This window comes from Oncorhynchus nerka, linkage group LG14, assembly GCF_034236695.1.
Source record: "Oncorhynchus nerka isolate Pitt River linkage group LG14, Oner_Uvic_2.0, whole genome shotgun sequence".
Taxonomy (NCBI): domain Eukaryota; kingdom Metazoa; phylum Chordata; class Actinopteri; order Salmoniformes; family Salmonidae; genus Oncorhynchus; species Oncorhynchus nerka.
The window spans coordinates 60,248,574-60,270,539 of NC_088409.1; the positions used below are offsets into that span (position 1 = coordinate 60,248,574).

At 48.3% G+C, this 21,966-nt stretch overlaps 1 protein-coding gene across 2 annotated transcripts; it reads left to right on the forward strand.

Annotated features, from left to right (window-relative positions):
- The first annotated feature begins 395 nt into the window (after positions 1-395).
- Positions 396-21,736, forward strand: LOC115141583 (smoothelin-like protein 2). Of its 2 annotated transcripts, none has more exons than XM_029680595.2 (10): positions 396-714; positions 1,229-2,015; positions 17,128-17,209; positions 17,325-17,567; positions 17,648-17,710; positions 17,822-17,888; positions 18,032-18,175; positions 18,475-18,595; positions 19,775-19,926; positions 20,726-21,736. In XM_029680595.2, the coding sequence occupies exons 2-10, from the start codon at positions 1,485-1,487 to the stop codon at positions 20,850-20,852; spliced, it is 1,530 nt and encodes a 509-aa protein (XP_029536455.1). In that variant the 5' UTR covers positions 396-714; positions 1,229-1,484; the 3' UTR covers positions 20,853-21,736. The 2 variants fall into 2 exon arrangements, with proteins under 2 accessions (XP_029536455.1, XP_029536451.1); XM_029680591.2 differs by having other exon boundaries at positions 399-714; positions 18,472-18,595.
- The last annotated feature ends 230 nt before the right edge of the window (positions 21,737-21,966 follow it).

The window sequence follows — 21,966 nt, forward strand, 5'->3', positions numbered from 1 at the left end:
ACAATACAATGGAATACTGACAGAGACAGGCATTTTCCACTACTTGGATGTTCTGTTTCACAGATTACCTGAAGTCAATCATTATCTTGCCCGTCAATCTCTCTCTCATTAAAGGTAATCTCACAAATTTACTTGTCCTGTCTTATCTCTCTTATTTTGTCCACCCACCTATAATGATACAATTAGAGAGAGAGAGAGAGAGAGGGGAAGGGAAGACAGAGGCATGGGGGGGGGTGTCAGTTTCCCCCTGATGTATGACAGCACTGCTAAAAGGGGGAGACAGCCGGCGTGATTGACAAGACTTGGAACCGAAAGAAATTAGGACAGAGAGAAAGATGGAGAGAGAGAGAGAATGCTGCTTGAACGTCCTGCTGTTAAAAGTTCACTCGTGAGAGAATGACACAAATACACGAGGAGGAGGAGAGGTGGGAAAGGCAACATCAACACAGATGATTCCTTCCAACAGTTCACCGAGTGCTGGGAGGGATAAAGAGGAAATCTAGCCCGCCTCCGTCTCTCTCTCTCCCTCCCTCCCTCTCACTTTCCCTCCCTCCTCTCTCCTCTGTGTGCCTGCTCCCTCCCCCTGACCAGTGGAGAAGAGGGAGATTAACCTGAGTGAGTGTGAGAGAGAGGAGTGTTTAAAGCCGGGCAGAGCAGAGCAGACGCTCATAGTTGGCCAGCGCTGAGGGGGAATACTATATTGGAGCTCGAGAGGTGAACTTACGTATGGGTTACTACTATCTCTCTCTGTCTCTGTCTGTCTGTCTCTCTCTCTGTCTCTCTGTCTCTCTGTCTCTCTGTTTCTCTGTCTGTCTGTCTCTCTGTTTCTCTGTTTCTCTGTCTGTCTCTCTCTCTGTCTGTCTGTCTGTCTGTCTGTCTGTCTGTCTGTCTGTCTGTCTGTCTGTCTGTGTCTACTATCTCTCTTACTACTATCTGTCTCGGTCTCTCTCTCTCTCTCTTTGTGTCTCTCGCTCTCAGACATACACACACACACACACACACTGTACACTCACGGAAACTAAGTTACAATTACCTCACTGGTTTAATTCTCAACAGCCTTGTCACATGCCTGGCTTCAACACAGATTGTGTCTTTTTACTTTTCTACTGATTCACTTCACGTCTTTCAGAGTCTTTCATGTTTGAGTAGTGTTTGCTTTTTGAGAGACCTCCGTATGGTCATCCAGTGTGTCGGAGCAGGCTGATAAATGTGAGCTTTGACTCGGCAGGATAGAGGACACCCTGAGGAACCTCCTGGTGCGCATGGGACCTGACGGTTCAACTGCAGCTCACAAGACTGACTCCTCCCCAATCGCCATTCAAAGTGCGTGTATCTGGGACACTCAGACAGGAGGAGGGAGCAGCCCCAGAGAGAGCAGAGAAGACCCAGTGAGAGCAGAGAAGACCCAGTGAGAGCAGAGAAGACCCAGTGAGAGCAGAGAAGACCCAGTAAGGAACACAGCGACTGGAGGCAGTGGAGCAGAGATGGACGCAGGTCCTCTGACAGCCGAGGGAGAGGGCTCCTCTCCGGAGGGCGAGACGGTGTGCTCCGCGCTCGCCCGCTACGAGGCCACACTGAGGGATGCCGTGCGTGAGATCCACGTGGACGTAAGCGCCTTCAAGCAGGGCGTGGAGCGCCGTCTGGTGGAGGCGACGGCCCACGCCAGCGAAGGCCCCCTAGGCCTGGCTGTGGCCCAGCTGCAGCAGGAGAACCGGCAGCTCCGGAGCCAGCTGGAGGCCCTTAAACATCAGGTGGAGCTCCTCACTGGGATAGTGTGCGACAGAGGCGCCCTGATGACCAACAACAACCAGCACCAGCCAGCGTCCTTCCAGGCCCAGACACACACCAGCAGCCAGGAGAGGGTGAGCCCCCAGTCCCCCTCCACATCCCCCACCTGCCCTGCTGGTGGCCCCAGTATGGGAGCCCTGACCGGGTCAGCCTTGGGCTCGGCCTCCAGCCCCACTGCCACCCGCTTCTCCAGCCGAGCTACCTTCGCTGTGTCCAGCAAGACTAACGTGAGTTTTTTTTAAAATTATTTTTTATTTCACCTTTATTTAACCAGGTAGGCCAGTTGAGAACAAGTTCTCATTTACAACTGTGACCTGGCCAAGATAAAGCAAAGCAGTGTGACAAATACAACACAGTTGCACATGGGCTCAACAAACGTACAGTCAATAACACAATATAAAAATCTGCATACAGTGTGGGCAAATGAAGTAAGGAAGTAAGGCAATAAATAGGCCAATAATGGTGAAGTAATTACAATTGAGCAATTTACACTGGAATGATATGTGCAGATGAGGATGTGCAAGTAGAAATACTGGTGTGCAAAAGAGCAGAAAAACAAAAACAAATATGGGGATGAGGTAGGTAGTTGGTTGGATGGATGGGCTATTTACAGATGGGCTGTGTACAGCTGCAGCGATCGGTAAGCTGATCTGACAGCTGACGCTTAAAGTTAGTGAGGGAGATTTAAATCTCCAACTTCAGTGATTTTTACAATTCGTTCCAGTCATTGGCAGCAGAGAACTGGAAGAAAAGGCGGCCAAAGAGGTGTTGGCTTTGGGGATGACCAGTGAAATATACCTGCTGCAGCGCATGCTACGGGTGGGTGTTGCTATGGTGAACAGTGAGGCGGAGCTTTACCTAGCAAAGGCTTATAGATGACCTGGAGCCAGTGGGTTTGGCGATGAATATGTAGCGAAGACGAGCCAACAAGAGCATACAGGTCGCAGTGTTGGGTAGTATATGGGGTAGTATATGGCACTGTGATAGACTGTATCCAATTTGCTGAGTAGTGTTGGAGGGTATTTTGTAAATGACATCGCCGAAGTCAAGGATCGGTAGGATAGTCAGTTTATGAGTGTATGTTTGGTAGCATGAGTGAAGGAGGCTTTGTTGCGAAATAGGAAGCTGATTCTAGATTTAACTTTTGGATTGGAGATGTTTAATATGAGTCTGGAAGGTGAGCTTACAGTCTAGCCAGACAGCTAGGTACTTATAGTTGTCCATATATTCTAAGTCAGAACCGTCCAGTGTAGTAATGCTAGTCGGGCAGGCGGGTGCGGGCAGCGATCGGTTGAAGACCGTGCATTTAGTTTTACTATCATTTAAGAACAGTTGCAGGCAACGGAAGGAGTGTTGTATGTTGTTGAAGCTCGTTTGGAGGTTTGCTAACACAGTGTCCAAAGAAGGGCCAGAAGTATACAGAATGGTGTCGTCTGCGTAGAGGTGGATCAGAGACTCGCCAGCAGCAAGAGCGACATCATTGATATATACAGAGAAGAGAGTCGGCCCGAGAATTGAACCCTGTGGCACCCCCATAGAGACTGCCAGAGGTCCGGAAACAACAGGCCCTCCGATTTGACACACTGAACTCTCTCTGAAAAGTGGTCATTCAGCTTTATACACTGGGGAGACTGGGTTGGGGTTATGGCGAACATAGAGATACATTAGAGCAGTAGATTATTTGCGAACCTCCAGAAATCTAGCATGGGCTAATAATGGCAGCCATCTTGGCAGGGATAAATGAAAGGGTTGTATTTAATTATGTGGTGGTGACAGTATGTGGTTCTGAGAGGCTGTCAAGATTGTGCAATGATTCATCCAGACTCCAGAGTGTGTTTATACTAAATCATGATATTGGGGGTTGAACAGACTTTCTTGGCCACTTCACTGAGATGATGTCAGAGCTTTGACAGCAGTGGGGAAACTCGGGTCATATTCAACTTAATATTTAAACACGCAAGCGGAGTAGATACCAGATGAAAGCAATCAGGATCATTTCCCATCGCTGAACATTTTTGGTAGAAGTAATTGCTTATTTTAATGTCCGTCCAGCCTCTGCAGTCTGAGAAAGAAGCTGTTCTTGTAGCGTTAGATCTTCTCTTTCCTGGGAGTGATAGATCATCGGAAGAATCTCTCTCTCCCTTTCTCTCTCTCTCTCTCTCTCTCTCTCTCTCTCTGTGTGATGAATGGTTCTTTTGCGCTCATATACTGCTATCATGCTGCTGACAACATGTCGCTGGAGAATCTTGTCCGGCTATTCTCTTTGTTGAGCTTGCGCAACCTTTTTGAATGGACTCCATCGTGTCCTTCAGCTTTACGAGCAACAATAAACACAGTACATTGTTTCTCACTTACACATATCCAGACATTCATTGGGACATTTGAGGGATTGAAAGACAAAACACGTGTACTTTGTTACAGTTGATGAAAAGCTAACGCTGTGGTAGTTGGTCAGTTCTAAGGTGATGAGGTTTGGGTGGGAACTCAGTGATAAGTCTGGGAAAGTTACCATCTTAGTCCTTGGTGTATTGTAAACCACAGTAGTGTCTGTTTGAAAAGTCTGAGGTTTCTCTTTTACATTTACATTTACATTTAAGTCATTTAGCAGACGCTCTTATCCAGAGCGACTTACAAATTGGTGCTTTCACCTTATGACATCCAGTGGAACAGCCACTTTACAATAGTGCATCTAGGTCTTTTAAGGGGGGGGAGAAGGATTACTTTATCCTATCCTAGGTATTCCTTAAAGAGGTGGGGTTTCAGGTGTCTCCGGAAGGTGGTGATTGACTCCGCTGTCCTGGCGTCGTGAGGGAGTTTGTTCCACCATTGGGGGGCCAGAGCAGCGAACAGTTTTGACTGGGCTGAGCGGGAACTGTACTTCCTCAGTGGTAGGGAGGCGAGCAGGCCAGAGGTGGATGAACGCAGTGCCCTTGTTTGGGTGTAGGGCCTGATCAGAGCCTGGAGGTAGTGAGGTGCCGTTCCCTCACAGCTCCGTAGGCAAGCACCATGGTCTTGTAGCGGATGCGAGCTTCAACTGGAAGCCAGTGGAGAGAGCGGAGGAGCGGGGTGACGTGAGAGAACTTGGGAAGGTTGAACACCAGACGGGCTGCGGCGTTCTGGATGAGTTGTAGGGGTTTAATGGCACAGGCAGGGAGCCCAGCCAACAGCGAGTTGCAGTAATCCAGACGGGAGATGACAAGTGCCTGGATTAGGACCTGCGCCGCTTCCTGTGTGAGGCAGGGTCGTACTCTGCGGATGTTGTAGAGCATGAACCTACAGGAACGGGCCACCGCCTTGATGTTATTTGAGAACGACAGGGTGTTGTCCAGGATCACGCCAAGGTTCTTAGCGCTCTGGGACGAGGACACAATGGAGTTGTCAACCGTGATGGCGAGATCATGGAACGGGCAGTCCTTCCCGGGAGGAAGAGCAGCTCCGTCTTGCCGAGGTTCAGCTTGAGGTGATGATCCGTCATCCACACTGATATGTCTGCCAGACATGCAGAGATGCGATTCGCCACCTGGTCGTCAGAAGGGGAAAGGAGAAGATTAATTGTGTGTCGTCTGCATAGCAATGATAGGAGAGACCATGTGAGGTTATGACAGAGCCAAGTGACTTGGTGTATAGCGAGAATAGGAGAGGGCCTAGAACAGAGCCCTGGGGACACCAGTGGTGAGAGCACGTGGTGAGGAGACGGATTCTCGCCACGCCACCTGGTAGGAGCGACCTGTCAGGTAGGACGCAATCCAAGCGTGGGCCGCGCCGGAGATGCCCAACTCGGAGAGGGTGGAGAGGAGGATCTGATGGTTCACAGTATCGAAGGCAGCCGATAGGTCTAGAAGGATGAGAGCAGAGGAGAGAGAGTTAGCTTTAGCAGTGCGGAGCGCCTCCGTGATACAGAGAAGAGCAGTCTCAGTTGAATGACTAGTCTTGAAACCTGACTGATTTGGATCAAGAAGGTCATTCTGAGAGAGATAGCGGGAGAGCTGGCCAAGGACGGCACGTTCAAGAGTTTTGGAGAGAAAAGAAAGAAGGGATACTGGTCTGTAGTTGTTGACATCGGAGGGATCGAGTGTAGGTTTTTTCAGAAGGGGTGCAACTCTCGCTCTCTTGAAGACGGGAGGGACGTAGCCAGCGGTCAGGGATGAGTTGATGAGCGAGGTGAGGTAAGGGAGAAGGTCACCGGAGATGGTCTGGAGAAGAGAGGAGGGGATAGGGTCAAGCGGGCAGGTTGTTGGGCGGCCGGCCGTCACAAGACGTGAGATGTCATCTGGAGAGAGAGGGGAGAAAGAGGTCAGAGCACAGGGTAGGGCAGTGTGAGCAGAACCAGCGGTGTCGTTTGACTTAGCAAACGAGGATCGGATGTCGTCGACCTTCTTTTCAAAATGGTTGACGAAGTCATCTGCAGAGAGGGAGGAGGGGGGGGGAGGGGGAGGAGGATTCAAGAGGGAGGAGAAGGTGGCAAAGAGCTTCCTAGGGTTAGAGGCAGATGCTTGGAATTTAGAGTGGTAGAAAGTGGCTTTAGCAGCAGAGACAGAGGAGGAAAATGTAGAGAGGAGGGAGTGAAAGGATGCCAGGTCTGCAGGGAGGCGAGTTTTCCTCCATTTCCGCTCGGCTGCCCGGAGCCCTGTTCTTGACTGTATCCCAACACAAGGCCCTAAGGCTACACTGCTTTGGAAACTACAACGGTAACATTCACCCTTTTATAAGGTCAATATTTAGATTTTCTCTTTTATTTGATTCCAAATCTTTCCTCTTGGCTCAGAGGTTCTTTGTTGTGTCTTGGTTGTAAACTCACAGCTGCTTTCTGCAAACTAACCCTTGACTGTCTGGCACGGAGGTTGACTGTTAACTGTGACTGCTCACCCACGCAACAAACACACACAAGTACACAGCGTGTATGCAAACGACTGATGTCATGCACCTCATCTTAACAAAGCATGTTGTAAAGCATCGGAGGATTCTTATCTAATGTAAATATGTCGCTTAGTATGAAACAGAGGTTCTTTGTTTCTCATAACAGATTGTTGGAGATCCCCCTTTTTGTGGCCAAAACCTTTTTCTTCAAATTTCCAAACAACCAGACAGAGATTGGATCATAACACTGTAGAAAACTAATGTGAGTTCCTCATCTATTGATCCAATAGTTGTTGTTGTTGTGTAATCAGATTTAGCCTGTTCCGCCATTTGCAGAATGCAAACTGCATTTGAATATAGTGTGGGAAAAGGGAATCCGGACACAATGTGGACACAGTAGACACATTTAAATGTAGGTGTAGACGTGTTTGGAATTCCATGACCAGAACTCCATGATCAGAATACAAAAGCTGCATGAACTGTCAAGTCTAGACACAGCCAATGAGAGTAGAGAAAGACTGTACAGTATGTTGACTTCGTAAAGTCCGATGGAGCTGTTTCAGCAGGTCTGAGGGAGGGAGCTGATTGCGCTGGGGACCTCCAGGCACATCTGAAGATGGTTTTGCAGCCCTGGAGTTAAGCTTCGCCCCACTTAGAGAGCACAGCCAATTGGGATGTACTTTCACTATAGGATTGGTTACAGTACATCTCCCCCTGTGCTTGACTGTGCCTTGGACACCTGACACTCTGATGCAGATAGATATGAGTCTCTCTCTCTCTCTCTCTCTCTCTTTCTGTGTTTTTATGCAGTCTTACGTGGCTGAACACAGTTCATCAGAAGTTCCCCTCAGTCCCTTTGAGCACACACCAGCTCCCCCAGAGTCTGAGGAGGACAGGCAGTGGGTTTAACTGGGATCATTTGATACTCCTCTCAATAGAGAAACTATGAGCCTCTACCACTGTGCTGGTCAAGGCTGCTGCTCTGACAATACTAGACAGGAATCCTCCTCCTCCCTCCTCCTGCTCATCCTCCACGGCCACCTACGTCAGTCAGTCTGTCCGGTCTCTGCCGAGGAGTCACACAATGCTGCCTGTCGCCAATTACTCCACCATAGCTGCTGTCTGAAAGGGCTATTGTGTCGACATTCTGCCTCATTTGAAGTACATTGACCGAGGAGGGGATTTAGAGGAGAGGGTCACCCAGGACCCAGCCACCCCCAGACTCCACACTCTAGGCTTCAGGAATGAGTCAGTGCCCCCTCCAACACTCCCCCATTCCCTCCTCCCTTCCTCCCCTTCTCTCACAGACCTCTTCACCTCTGCTCCACTTGCAGCAGGCATCAGAATTCACTCAAGTACTCAGACACAGGCATGCTTTCACAGACAGACCACACCTGCACACCTCCAACCTCACATTCGCTACATTCCTCAGTGTACTCCCTTTGAGGAGAGAGCTCCTGTTCCCTAATAGAAGATGATCTGGATAAATTCCGCCCAGGTCACAACGTTATCTTTGACAGTTAACGTAACTACATAACACAGGACCACAGTGTGAATCCTTAGGTCCTCGCTGGGCTGGGCTGGGCTGGGCATGTGTGTGTGTGTGTGTTTGTGTGTGTGTGTGCCTGGTTGCATGCATGTGTTTGTCTTCTCTCAGACTGAGGCATCTTCAGGGCATGTGAACCGACGAGGGGGGGTGAGACTTTATCAGTGGAAACTCCGTCAGAGCACGCTCACACTGTCACCGTGAGCAAACACAGACACACACCGCGCACGTACTCTACAAACAACCCCCACAGCGTCCTGCCCTCAACACACCTCCAACGGTAGGATCCCATTGCATACACTAAACACACTCGGTACTATTATACAGCACACATGGAGAGGACTTCTAAAGAGGAGCAGAGCACAGGTTGTATTATCAAAACGCCTCAAATCAGCTGAAAGCCAACGCTCCCTGTCCCTGCTACACACACACACACACACACGCAATACACCACCATCATATACTCTCTCCGCTCCTTACAATACAGGACCCCCCACAGGCACTTGTCATCTCCCGTCTGGATTACTGCAACTCGCTGTTGGCTGGGCTCCCTGCCTGTGCCATTAAACCCCTACAACTCATCCAGAACGCCGCAGCCCGTCTGGTGTTCAACCTTCCCAAGTTCTCTCACGTCACCCCGCTCCTCCGCTCTCTCCATTGGCTTCCAGTTGAAGCTCGCATCCGCTACAAGACCATGGTGCTTGCCTACGGAGCTGTGAGGGGAACGGCACCTCAGTACCTCCAGGCTCTGATCAGGCCCTACACCCAAACAAGGGCACTGCGTTCATCCACCTCTGGCCTGCTCGCCTCCCTACCACTGAGGAAGTACAGTTCCCGCTCAGCCCAGTCAAAACTGTTCGCTGCTCTGGCCCCCCAATGGTGGAACAAACTCCCTCACGACGCCAGGACAGCGGAGTCAATCACCACCTTCCGGAGACACCTGAAACCCCACCTCTTTAAGGAATACCTAGGATAGGATAAAGTAATCCTTCTCACCCCCCCTTAAAAGACCTAGATGCACTATTGTAAAGTGGCTGTTCCACTGGATGTCATAAGGTGAAAGCACCAATTTGTAAGTCGCTCTGGATAAGAGCGTCTGCTAAATGACTTAAATGTAAATGTAAACATTACTCAACCACCGTCTTCTGCACTGCTGCTCAAACATGCATTTACTAATGGACTGCTTGGTTTACCTTGCAGTGCCATAGGTGCGTGTGTTCGTCACAGTCTAGTATAGTCTGATGGATAGATTGTTTGTGATGGTTGGCACACGATGTGCACCTATGCACACAGCAGTGAAGACTGCTGAGGGGAAGAAGGCTCATAATAATGGAATTGGCATCAAACACATGGTAACCATGTGTTTCATGTATTTGATACCATTCCTCTCCACCTCACATCTCACACTCCTCACATCGATTTGGTGCGTGTTGTTCTCCTGATGAAGATCTGTGGACAATCGCAGGAGGTTGGTGGCACCTTAATTGGGGAGGACGGGCCCGTGGTAATGGCTGGAGTGGAATGGTATCAAACACGTGGTTTCCATGGTTTCTATGTGTTTGATGCCATTCCATTCGCTCCATTCCAGCCATTATTATGAGCCGTCCTCCCCTCAGCTACACTTCAACTATGACAGACAAAATGAGAGAAAAAAATCCAGATAATCACATTGTAGGATTTTTTATGAATTTATTTGCAAATTATGGTGGAAAATAAGTATTTGGTCACCTACAAACAAGCAAGACCTGTAACTTCTTCTTTAAGAGGCACCTCTGTCCTCCACTCGTTACCTGTATTAATGGCACCTGTTTGAACTTGTTATCAGTATAAAAGACACCTGTCCACAACCTCAGTCACACTCCAAACTCCACTATGGCCAAGACCAAAGAGCTGTCAAAGGACACCAGAAACAGAATTGTAGACCTGCACCAGGCTGGGAAGAGTGAATCTGCAATAGGTAAGCAGCTTGGTTTCAAGAAATCAACTGTGGGAGCAATTATTAGGAAATGGAAGACATACAAGACCACTGATAATCTCCCTCGATCTGGGGCTCCACGCAAGATCTCACCCCGTGGGGTCAAAATGATCACAAGAACGGTGAGCAAAAATCCCAGAACCACACGGGGGGACCTAGTGAATGACCTGCAGAGAGCTGGGACCAAAGTAACTAAGCCTACCATCAGTAACACACTACGCCGCCAGGGACTCAAATCCTGCAGTGCCAGACGTGTCCCCCTGCTTAAGCCAGTACATGTCCAGGCCCGTCTGAAGTTTGCTAGAGAGCATTTGGATGATCCAGAAGAAGATTGGGAGAATGTCATATGGTCAGATGAAACCAAAATATAACTTTTTGGTAAAAACTCAACTCATCGTGTTTGGAGGACAAAGAATGCTGAGTTGCATCCAAAGAACACCATACCTACTGTGAAGCATGGAGGTGGAAACATCATGCTTGGGGGCTGTTTTTCTGCAAAGGGACCAGGACGACTGATCCGTGTAAAGGAAAGAATGAATGGGGCCATGTATCGTGAGATTTTCGTGAGATCAGCAAGGGCATTGAAGATGAAACTTGGCTGGGTCTTTCAGCATGACAATGATCCCAAACACACCGCCCGGGCAACGAAGGAGTGGCTTCGTAAGAAGCATTTCAAGGTCCTGGAGTGGCCTAGCCAGTCTCCAGATCTCAACCCCATAGAAAATCTTTGGAGGGAGTTGAAAGTCCGTGTTGCCCAACAACAGCCCCAAAACATCACTGCTCTAGAGGAGATCTGCATGGAGGAATGGGCCAAAATACCAGCAACAGTGTGTGAAAACCTTGTGAAGACTTACAGAAAACGTTTGACCTCTGTCATTGCCAATAAAGGGTATATAACAAAGTATTGAGATAAACTTTTGTTATTGACCAAATACTTATTTTCCACCATAATATGCAAATAAATTCATTAAAAATCCGTCAATGTGATTTTCAGGATTTTTTTTTCTCCTTTTGTCTGTCATAGTTGAAGTGTACCTATGATGAAAATTACAGGCCTTTTAAGTGGGAGAACTAGCACAATTGGTGGCTGACTAAATACTTTTTTGCCCCACTGTATATAGCAACGAATTGGCGAGGGCACTAGAACAGTCTGCAGCACTCGGCCTCAGCCTACTAGAATCTGAAGTCAAATGTATACTGTTTGCTGATGATCTGGTGCTTCTGTCCCCAACCAAGGAGGGCCTACAGCAGCACCTAGATCTTCTGCACTGTCAAAACTTGGGCCCTGGCAGTAAATCTCAGTAAGACAAAAATAATGGTGTTCCAAAAAAAGGTCCAGTTGCCAGGACCACAAATACAAATTCCATCTAGACACCGTTGCCCTAGAGCACACAAACTATTCATACCTCGGCTTTCTATGCCATCAAAAGGAACATAAAATTTGACATACCAATTAAGATCTGGCTAAAAAATACTTGAATCAGTTATAGAACTCATTGCCCTTTATGGTTGTGAGGTCTGGGGTCCGCTCACCAACCAGGAATTCCCAAAATGGGACAAACACCAAACTGAGACTGCATGCAGAATTCTGCAAAAATATAAAACGTAAAACACCAAATAATGCATGCAGAGCAGAATTAGGCCGATAACCGTTAATGATCAAAATCATGAAAAGAGACGTTAAATTCTACAACCACATAAAAGGAAGCGATTCCCAAACCTTCCATAACAAAGCCATCACCTACAGAGAGATGAACCTGTAGAAGAGTCCCCTAAGCAAACTGGTCCTGGGGCTCTGTTCACAAACAGACCCTACACAGCAACACCATTAGACCCAACCAAATCATGAGAAAACAAAAAGATAATTACTTGACACAATGGAAAGAATTAATAAAAGAACTGAGCAAACTAGAATGCTATTTGGCTCTAAACAGAGAGTACACAGTGGCAGAATACCTGACCACTGTGACTGACCCAAACTTCTCAAGAGAAGACAGGCTATGTGTACACTGCCCACAAAATGAGGTGGAAACTGAGATGCACTTCCTAACCACTTGTCAAATGTATGACCATATTAGACACATATTCCCTCCGATTACCAAGATACGCAAAGAATTTGAAAACAAACCAAATTTTGATCAACTCGCATATATATATATATATATATCCTCTCCCCCCCAATAGAGAGAGATATATATATCTCTATTGGAGAGAGAGAGAGAGAGAGAGAGAGAGAGAGAGAGAGAGAGAGAGAGAGAGAGAGAGAGAGAGAGAGAGAGAGAGAGAGAGAGAGAGAGAGAGAGAGAGAGAGAGAGAGAGAGAGAGAGAGAGAGAGAGAGAGAGAGAGAGAGAGAGAGAGAGAGAGAGAGAGAGAGAGAGAGAGAGAGAAGAGAGAGAGGTCAGGGGTGAAGGGGGCTTGAGAAAGGCATGCGAGCAGGGCTGGGCTGGCTTGACTGGCCGGCCGCTCCCCTCCCAGGCTGCCCCTGGCTCTCCTAATTACTTCCAGACAATGCCCTGTATTTCCCATCGCTGTGGTTACAGGTTCCACCGCCCTCTACATTCATTGTTGGCCGTGGGTCCCGTGGGGAGAGGGAGGGAGGACTCTGAGGGAGGGAGGGAGGGAGGGAGCGAGCGAGCGAGGGAGGGGGAGGACTCGGAAAGAGAGAGGGAGAGAGAGGGAGGGAGAGAGGGAGTACTCGGAGGGAGGGAGGACTCAGAGAGGGGGAGGGAGGACTCAGAGGCAGGGAGAGGAAGGGAGGACTCAGCGAGAGGGAGGGAGGGAAAGGGAGGACTCGGAAAGAAGGAGGGAGGGAGAATGAGGTAGGATTCGGAGAGAGAGGGAGGGAGGACTCGGAGGGAGGGAGGGAGGGAGAGGACTCGGGAGGGAGGGAGAGAGAGGGAGGACTCGGAGAGAGGGAGAGAGAGGGAGGACTCGGAGGGAGGGAGAGGGAGGGAGGACTCGGAGGGAGGGAGATGGAGGGAGGGAGGACTCGGAGGGAGGGAGAGAGAGGGAGGACTCGGGGGGAGGGAGAGAGAGGGAGGCCTCGGAGAGAGAGGGAGGACTTGGAGAGAGGTAGGGAGGGAGAGAGAGAGAGGGAGGACTTGGCGAGAGAGAGAGGGAAATAGTGTTTGTTTTGTTATTATTATTTATTATATATATATATATTATATTTTTACATTTTCAAACAGACAGACAACAACAGCAAAAGTTTAGTGGGAATTAGTGTTTGCATTAGACTTGTTTGCACTGGTTTGACTCAACACTTTTCATGCAGCCATACTGTACGGACTAGAGGGTGTGCTGTTTTTCGGAGCACGTGTCCTCGCACCTCCTAACTTAGCTGATTGAATCGTCAGACAGTCATGTCATATCACCAGGTTTTATCGATTTGTTTTGGTGTCGGGAGGCTGGGACACCGATGTCTTGCACAGCTGGTGCCTTGTAACCCGAGAGCGGACTACTAAACCTCTTGGATCTTGGAGATGTCGAAGTTATTGGGTGCCAACTGCTGTCCTGGGGAGTCGGTCCCATCTCCCTTCCCTCCCCTTACGCTCTCTCAATCTTACATGACCTTCCGCATCACACACACACACATCCTACATGTCTTTCTGCGGCACGCACGCACAATCTTACATGACCTTCCGCATCACACACACACACATCCTACATGTCTTTCTGCGGCACGCACGCACAATCTTACATGACCTTCCGCAACACACACACACACATCCTACATGTCTTTCTGCGGCACGCACGCACAATCTTACATGACCTTCCGCATCACACCCACACACGTCCTACATGTCTTTCTGCGGCACGCACGCACAATCTTACATGACCTTCCGCATCACACACACACACATCCTACATGTCTTTCTGCGGCACGCACGCACAATCTTACATTGCCGCATGCGTCACACTCTCAACGGTACATGGTCTTCCGGGACATCCAGCCCCTGACCGGAACATAAGGTTATCTTATTTGTACGCCGGGTACGCCGGTGACATTGGGGTATATATATTCTAAACCTTTGACAGTGTTTTATGGACCCTGCCTTGTGACTGAAACCCTGGAAAATCCCAGTGAAAGAGGAGAGATCCTGAAGCAGGTTTATAGGGGGATTAGAGGTGGGAGGCTCTCTGAAGCCCTTGTGAAGGGTATGCGTGCCCAGTTAGTTTAATACAAGGGTGTGTGTGTGTGTGTGTGTGTGTGTGTGTGTGTGTGTGTGTGTGTGTGTGTGTGTGTGTGTGTGTGCTCGGCCAAACAGCCTCGCTCCCACTAACACCCATCAGATAAGGCAGGGGCCCCTGTAGTCAGGTGATGTAAAGAAAGTGTTCAAAGGGCCCCCTCGTTTCTGTAGGACCAAGGCGCCGACCAGTTAAATTGCAGGCTTTGTGGGTCTTTTGAAATAACAGGTGGTTTTGTGTGTCTCTCCCTCCGTGAGGACTTCCCTGTTCTACAAGGAAATTACAGAGCAAAGACCCCTTTTATAGACCTGTGATGAGAGGCCCACTATAACTCTACTGTCTGCTTGCTCTGAACAGCTCTGATGGCTGTGTGTGTGTGTGTGTGTGTGTGTGTGTGTGTGTGTGTGTGTGTGTGTGCGCGTGCGTGTGCGTGTGTGTGTGTGTGTTGTTAATTTGACATTAGAAGGAGGTGCAGAGTTAGTTAACATGTGATAATGTACTGTACCCACCTGGATGAGTAATGTACCTTTTAGGCCCAATATATTTCTATCCCTCTAATTGTCTTATTAAATTATCATGGTGGTACATTGGAAGCGGGTGTTTGCATGCTGTTCGCCATAGTCGACTGTAGCATTGTTTATTACATATATATTTCCTCCTTATTGTGTTAAGAAACCGAGACCGCTATGCTGTTCATAGAACAACGTCCTGTATTGGAAAGGATTGGTATGTGATCAATGGAAAATGTCAATATTCCTATTAGTGAGGCTTATTGTATGGAAGGGTGGTGTTGTCCAGAAGAGCTGGCTATCTTTGTTTCTGTGCCCAACACTGTGCCCAAAATCCCGAGTGACAGGATTTTGTCATACCCCCACCCCACTCAACCCCCCCAGCCCAGTTCTCTCACAACATGCCCCCCATTGTCTTCATGTTCCATTCCGCAACCACTCAATACGCTGCACCACTTCATTGAAACGTAATCGAAACGGCAAGACTCGCAATAAAACAATCCACTTAGATTATCTTGTGTTTGCACATCAACATTTCAATGGCATGTTGCCAGGAGGGACATGGGAAAGCTGTGATATTTACACCCACATGAAAGTGCCATGTGCCTGGGAGAACCCACTGTCCCACCACCTGTTACCATCTGTATTCAGCCTCATACCCTTGAATGCTGTGTTGGCCCTGATGCTTTTTGTCCGTACGCTGCTGAACCAGGTCGGAGAGAGGGAGAGGGGGAGGGGAGGGGGGGGCGTTTAGGAGTGGGGTTACAGTCCTGCTGAATGGGGAGATTCTAATGTAGTTATCCACTCTCAGGTCAGGTGTGCCTCCGCAGGGAGAAGAGAGAGTGGAGGCTCCTAGAAAGGCTACATTGTTGATCCAGTGTGCCCACTAGCTCTGCTTCTAAGACAATAAGGACATAGAGACTGAGGAACTGAACACACAGGACAGGGGGTTTCATCTTAGCCCTGCAGGCTAAGACTGACCAAACCCCCCCCCCCCTTTTCTCTCGTGAGTCTGTGTAGCAGACTGAGGGCTTTTCCACATTCCCTACATCATTTCACGATTTCCTCCAAATATTTTATAGTTCCCCACTGATAATTCAATGACGCACTCCCAGGGACCGGGGGATTTGTTGTTCCAGTGTGGCGGAGAGAGGTCCTGCCTGTGTTGTTTGGAGAATTGGTGTGCGTGTGTTGCTCTGTGGGGTGTCCCTTGATTCCTGGTCATCCTCTTAAATATAGATTTGAAAAGGGCCTTCCTACTATTTGACATTAACTTTGGTCCGAGATCAGATCAAACCGAGGGTACCCTCTACGTTCAATCGCTACTATCCTAAAAGATTTGCCTACTTTTATCTTCAGGCCCAGAGCACCACAGTCTCACACACACACACGTGTCTGGTGGCCCATTCAGACAGGAGGAGAAGCGTGGCGTAGTACAGAACGTTTCCAGGGCTGGGACACACCAAGACAGGAGGAGCTTGGGTTTCAGCCAGAGCATCAGGGTTGATCAGGGGCTTCCATGGTTGACTGGGGGAAATTTGTCTCCCCCCCATCACCTTCTCCCAGTGGGACAGTCAGCTGTTCCCAGCTCCCTTCGGCCCTTCTTAATGCAGTCTCTCTCTCACTCTCTCTCTCACTCTCACTCTCACTCTCACACACACACACAACCCAGCAGCAGCAGCATTCCTCTCTGCTGAGGTCACCTGGCTCCTTTCTCTCCTACAGCTCAATTACTGACTTTATTTTCACTGGGAGGAATGTACCCTTTCTTTGATAATAACTGTATACAATAACTTGTATTGTATGTGAATACATGCATGTGTGAGAGCAAGAAAGAGCAAGTCAGAAACATTACACATCCTCCACAGACAAATCACACAGCCCTCAGTCACTTCCTGGTTGTCTTCCTGAAAGGCTCCTCTGTGGATTGGCTGGTTAGTCAGGCACACAGTGTACTGAGCCCAGTCACGTACTAAGGAAAGTAGTAGATGTGGTGCGGTAGTAACGTTGTGTAGGGGGGGGGGGGATTTAACGAGATAAAAATGGAACAATAATGTTCCTTGGCCATGGATAGGATGGGAACTTGAAACATGTCAGCACTCTGAAATGACTGGATCTGACCATGTATCGGATAACATGCTTATTTTGGCATCCAAAAGTTGTTCACATGTTTTAAAGGGCCTGTCATCAAAATAGAAGACACTGTGACACCTGAGTAGTCTGGGGTGGGGTGTTCATGTGAATCTATCTCTGTGTCCTGTAGAGTATTGAACGTGAGGAGCCAATAGAGGTGGATCCAGCCCCTGTATCCCCTGCACTGGAGAATGGACACTCTACTACCCCAGGTAATGACTGTTCTATTCTTTACCATCTCAGCTACAGTAGAAATACAGCCATACTTACCATCCCATGTACTGTATGAGGGGATGTACTGCATTTTCTCAATGCTTGTCCAATCAGAAAACTCGACTGTGTCACATGGAAAAAGCTCGCCAGCCAATAACAACGTCCCGTATGAAAGCACGGCCCCTGTTGCCATGCGGATGCCCCACCTACCCATCACCGCCACAACCAAAACGGCTGACCCCTCAGTTATGAAGAGCGAATCTCCCACCAGTCCCGTACGTTCTCTGCCCTCGCCTGTATCAGAGCCTACTGACAATAACCAGCCTCAAACCATCCCAGAATCCCCCATTCAACCAGGTAAGTGGCACCAGACATCAGCTAAAAGCTCCGTAAGCCATAATATCCTTTGAAACACCCTTTGTCTTTTTGCTGTTTAGTGTCTTCTATGAAGACATGGACCCCCAGTCTCAGCCGAGGTCTGGGCTCTCCTCGCCTGTCAGGTAAGAGGGATCTATCAACTCGGGCCTGTTACTAGAACATGAACTAACCAGACTCACACAATGTTTTATTCCCACAGTTTCCTTATCTGTTCTTTGATTTGTTATTTGCAGAAAAGTCCTTGTCCGCTCCCCCGAAGTCAGTGACTTACTCTGGCCTCATCCAACACAACACAGACGGGTGAGTGAACTATTCTTTACTCAGTCCTAGAGAAGTGAGATAGTCCATGCTTTAACCCTCATGCCATAACCCACTTGCCATTTCGAATGTCCTCATTGTGGCCCAAGTTGATGTGTGACACTCCTCTGTCCTCCGACCCGCAGGGTGGAAGATGTGGGCGGGGTCCTGCCCTTTGGGAGGGGAGTTGAGCGGAGGCGGGAGCTGGTGAGGTCACAGACGTTGCCGCGCAACATTGGCGCTCAGGCCCGCTGGTCCATCTTTGAAAAGCTGGATTCTGAAGCCAGCAGGTACCACCGTCTCTCTTTCTATGCCACCCGTCCCTAAACTGATAGGTCCTCTCCTTTTCCCTTGTATTATCCCTCCTTTCTCCTGGGTAATTCTTAACTCATACTTTGGTTGCGTCCCAATTCTCTACACACTCTCATTCTCTCTCTCTCTCTCTCTCTATCTCATTTAACAATGGTGGAAAAACACCACTCAAACACGGGAAGTGTGCAAGTGTACACTTCGGGAGAGAATAGGGACACGATCTCTGTCATGTTTGCTGGCTCATCGTGTTGACCCCTGTCCCCGTTCCTCTCAGTAGGTCCAAGCCCATGGACTCCAAGCCCAAGCTGAAGCGTTCTCAGAGCTTTGGTGTGTCCAGTGCCAGCAGCATCAAGCAGATTCTTCTGGAGTGGTGCCGTTCCAAAACCATAGGATACCAGGTGAGACCGTGATGACAGAACACGGCTACACACCGGAACAGAGTCCTGGGCCGTATTCACAAAGCAAACTCAGAGTAGAGGCTGATCTAGGATCAGGTTCACCTGTTATGAATACACCTCTATAGTAGCCAGTAACAAAGATGATGAATATGGAACTGTCATCTGGTCACCTGAAATGGATCCACTACACAGGAGCAGTCTTTTGTCATTTTTGCTAGCTCCTGAAGAGGGCATTAAAATAACTCTCCTGGTTTCTCCATGGGTTAAACCATTAGCACATAGCGGAGCGTTGATGTGTTAATGAGAAGCAACTTGCCATGGTTATGCTGCATACTGAACTAAGCGTACTATTGTAGTATAGTGTGTGTGTGTGTGTGTGTGTGTGTGTGTGTGTGTGTGTGTGTGTGTGTGTGTGTGTGTGTGTGTGTGTGTGTGTGTGTGTGTGTGTGTGTGTGTGTGTGTGTGTGTGTGTGTGTGTGTGTGTGTGTGTGTGTGTGTGCGCGCGTGTGTGTGAGAACATGCATATCCGTGTGTGTTTGAGTTACGGCTCATTGCTTGGGCTGTTGGCTTCACTCTGCCATGCACTCTGCAGCAGCTGTGCCAGTCTGTCCATGTGGCTCTGGTTAAACAGAGAGCTGTCACGGGCCAAGGCCGGCCCTGCAGAGCAAACAGCACCAGCCGATTCCCGCAGGCAGCTCCTCCTCACACTCAAATTAGAGACCTGACTGGCACTCAACAAACATGACTAGTTGTATTTTCCCACCGACACACTGAGATTTTTATAGGCTAAAGGACACAAAAACCGTGAAATTACAGAGTTCTGAAATCATGTCCAATTGGAGAGAAACTGAGCGAGACGCAGGTAGAGGAATTGAGGATAAAGAACCATTCAGGATTCCTCCTCTGTTTTCCACATTATGACAGTGGGACCGACAGAGAAACCTGGGAGAGGTAATTTCATAAAGTTAGAATAGGTAGCCAATCATTTTTCAAGTTTTTTTTTTGTCTGTCTTGGTTTATTCTTACGTCTCTTTTACGGTACCTCCGTATCCCCCCACCCCCCACCCCCCACCCCCACCCGCTAAACACATGTGCAAATACACCACGCACACTCAGAGACATTTACAGTCCAGACACACACACAACCACACACTCCTAACTCTGTCTCTCCGTCCCCAGAACATAGACATCCAGAACTTCTCGTCCAGTTGGAGTGACGGCATGGCCTTCTGTGCCCTGGTCCATTCCTTCTTCCCCACTGAGTTTGACTACAACGTGCTGACGCCTGCCGACCGCAAACACAACTTTGAGCTTGCCTTCGGGACAGCAGAGTACGTGACTTTTACATTGTAATACGCGTTATGTATACGTTATGTATTTCTGAGCGTTGTACACACACCCATATGCACCTCTGTCTTGAATTACGCTGGAACGATTCATCCATTCATTATGTCGGAACGTTGTAAGATCATATCAGTGGGACAACGCTTTATGTATCGGGCCTATTCGTGTGCATTTCCAATGTCGCTCTCCTCTTGGTTTGGTGAAGCTATGGACACTACAGTGCTGTGCTTGATATGAAGGCGATCCCAAGTTACCTGTGTAGACACATTTAGAGTCCCAGTGTCCCTGGCCACCACACAAGGAGAAATAACATGAATGGAATCACCTTCAGATTCCATTAATAGCGTTGATACGTGGAACATTGTAGCACTGAGATGACCTTACAATGTTTCTGTTGCATCTTGGTAAATAGTGTCTCCAGCCCACACGTTGAGGCAGCCGCTGCCAGAGAATACCCTCTCCCCTCCCCGGGTCCCCGCAGTAACCTCCTCTTCCCTCTGCTCTGCTTCCATCCGCTCCTCTCACATTCCTCCAGCCTGACCTCCCCACTGAGAACACAGCTGCTGCAGCACAGCGTCTCGTAGTCCTGCTGACACATGGATGCATGCAGAACACTGACACAGTATAGATCAAAACCATGTGTGCCTCTAGCCACATACAGAGAGAGTTCTAACACATGAGCTTCTGTACAATACCACATAATTAGTCAACATTGTTCCATGTGATCTATTCTATAAATAGCCCTAGTCTCCTCCTTACTTGTGCCGTGCTCTCTGTCTGATTCAGGGAGAAGGCGGGCTGTGACCGACTCATCGAGGTGGACGATATGATGGTGATGGGGCGCAAGCCTGACCCCATGTGTGTCTTTACCTACGTCCAGTCCATGTACAACCACCTGCGCAAGTTTGAGTGATGAACGAGGACCTGGCAGCTACTCGACAACATCACTGCCCCACCACCACTACCACCACTCTCTTGCCTTCAGCGACAGCAGCAATGCACACTGAGATACGACACTTCCCCCTGCTGTAACAGACAGAGTATTACATGTATTTCTCCAGTTTGAGAGATGTTTCCATGTTGAGTGCTCACAGCTATTCACAAGTACAAACGGCTGTGTTATCTCTGTTTATGTATGAGTGGCTGGGTGATTATTCGCTGAAAGTTCTGTGTTATGTTTCAGAGAGGGGGGAAGGATCTTCCCCCCCCCCCCCCTTTTTTTGGTGACCGACCATGTTTAATGCTTATATTGGCACAGTTGCTGTTTGAGAGAATGGGACAGGTTGCTGAATCAACTCTTCGCTGGGGAGAAAACCTAGTCCCTTTTGAAGAAGCTGCAAGAGGACTTGAACAGTGGGCCTATAACACTGGACAAAGGACTGAGGATCCAGAGGATTGACCCTGTGGATCAGTCTACATCCGATGTTATCATCATTTGGTTCCTTCTAGAGTTGTATTTGTTCAGGCCTCATTTACTTTATTGTCCCACTGTGGTTTCTCAGACCTGAATGTGTCTACAAAAGGCCTTACATTGCAGCACAATAGAGAAGCTATACCAAAGTGTGCCTTTACATCAGCCGAACAGAGGAACTAAAGTACACTCACTATAAAGTTGAAGGGTATGCCATTTAACGAGCTAGAACTGCAAAGATTAACTGCACATATGTACCCACTAGATGCAAATGTAAAACGGCCTATGTTCATAGTGTTGTTGCTATGGTTGTGATTATTATTTTATTTTCATAGACAAAAAAAAGGACAAAGAAATCCTGAATAAATTGTTACTTGTTTCACACACACCTTTGTCAGTTAATTAATTAACTTGAGTTAACTTTTTGTAATTTTAGTGCACCCCAAAAAATTATCGTGATTATTAGTCTGAAAACATCCAAAATACATCATCTATACAGGTTAAAGAAAGTGTGTTTTATCAATTTACCAGATTTTGAATACCATTACTTTGGACAAAATCAAGACCTTAAAATTGTCAGCTGACGTGAATGCAACTTGAACTCAACAAAACTTTT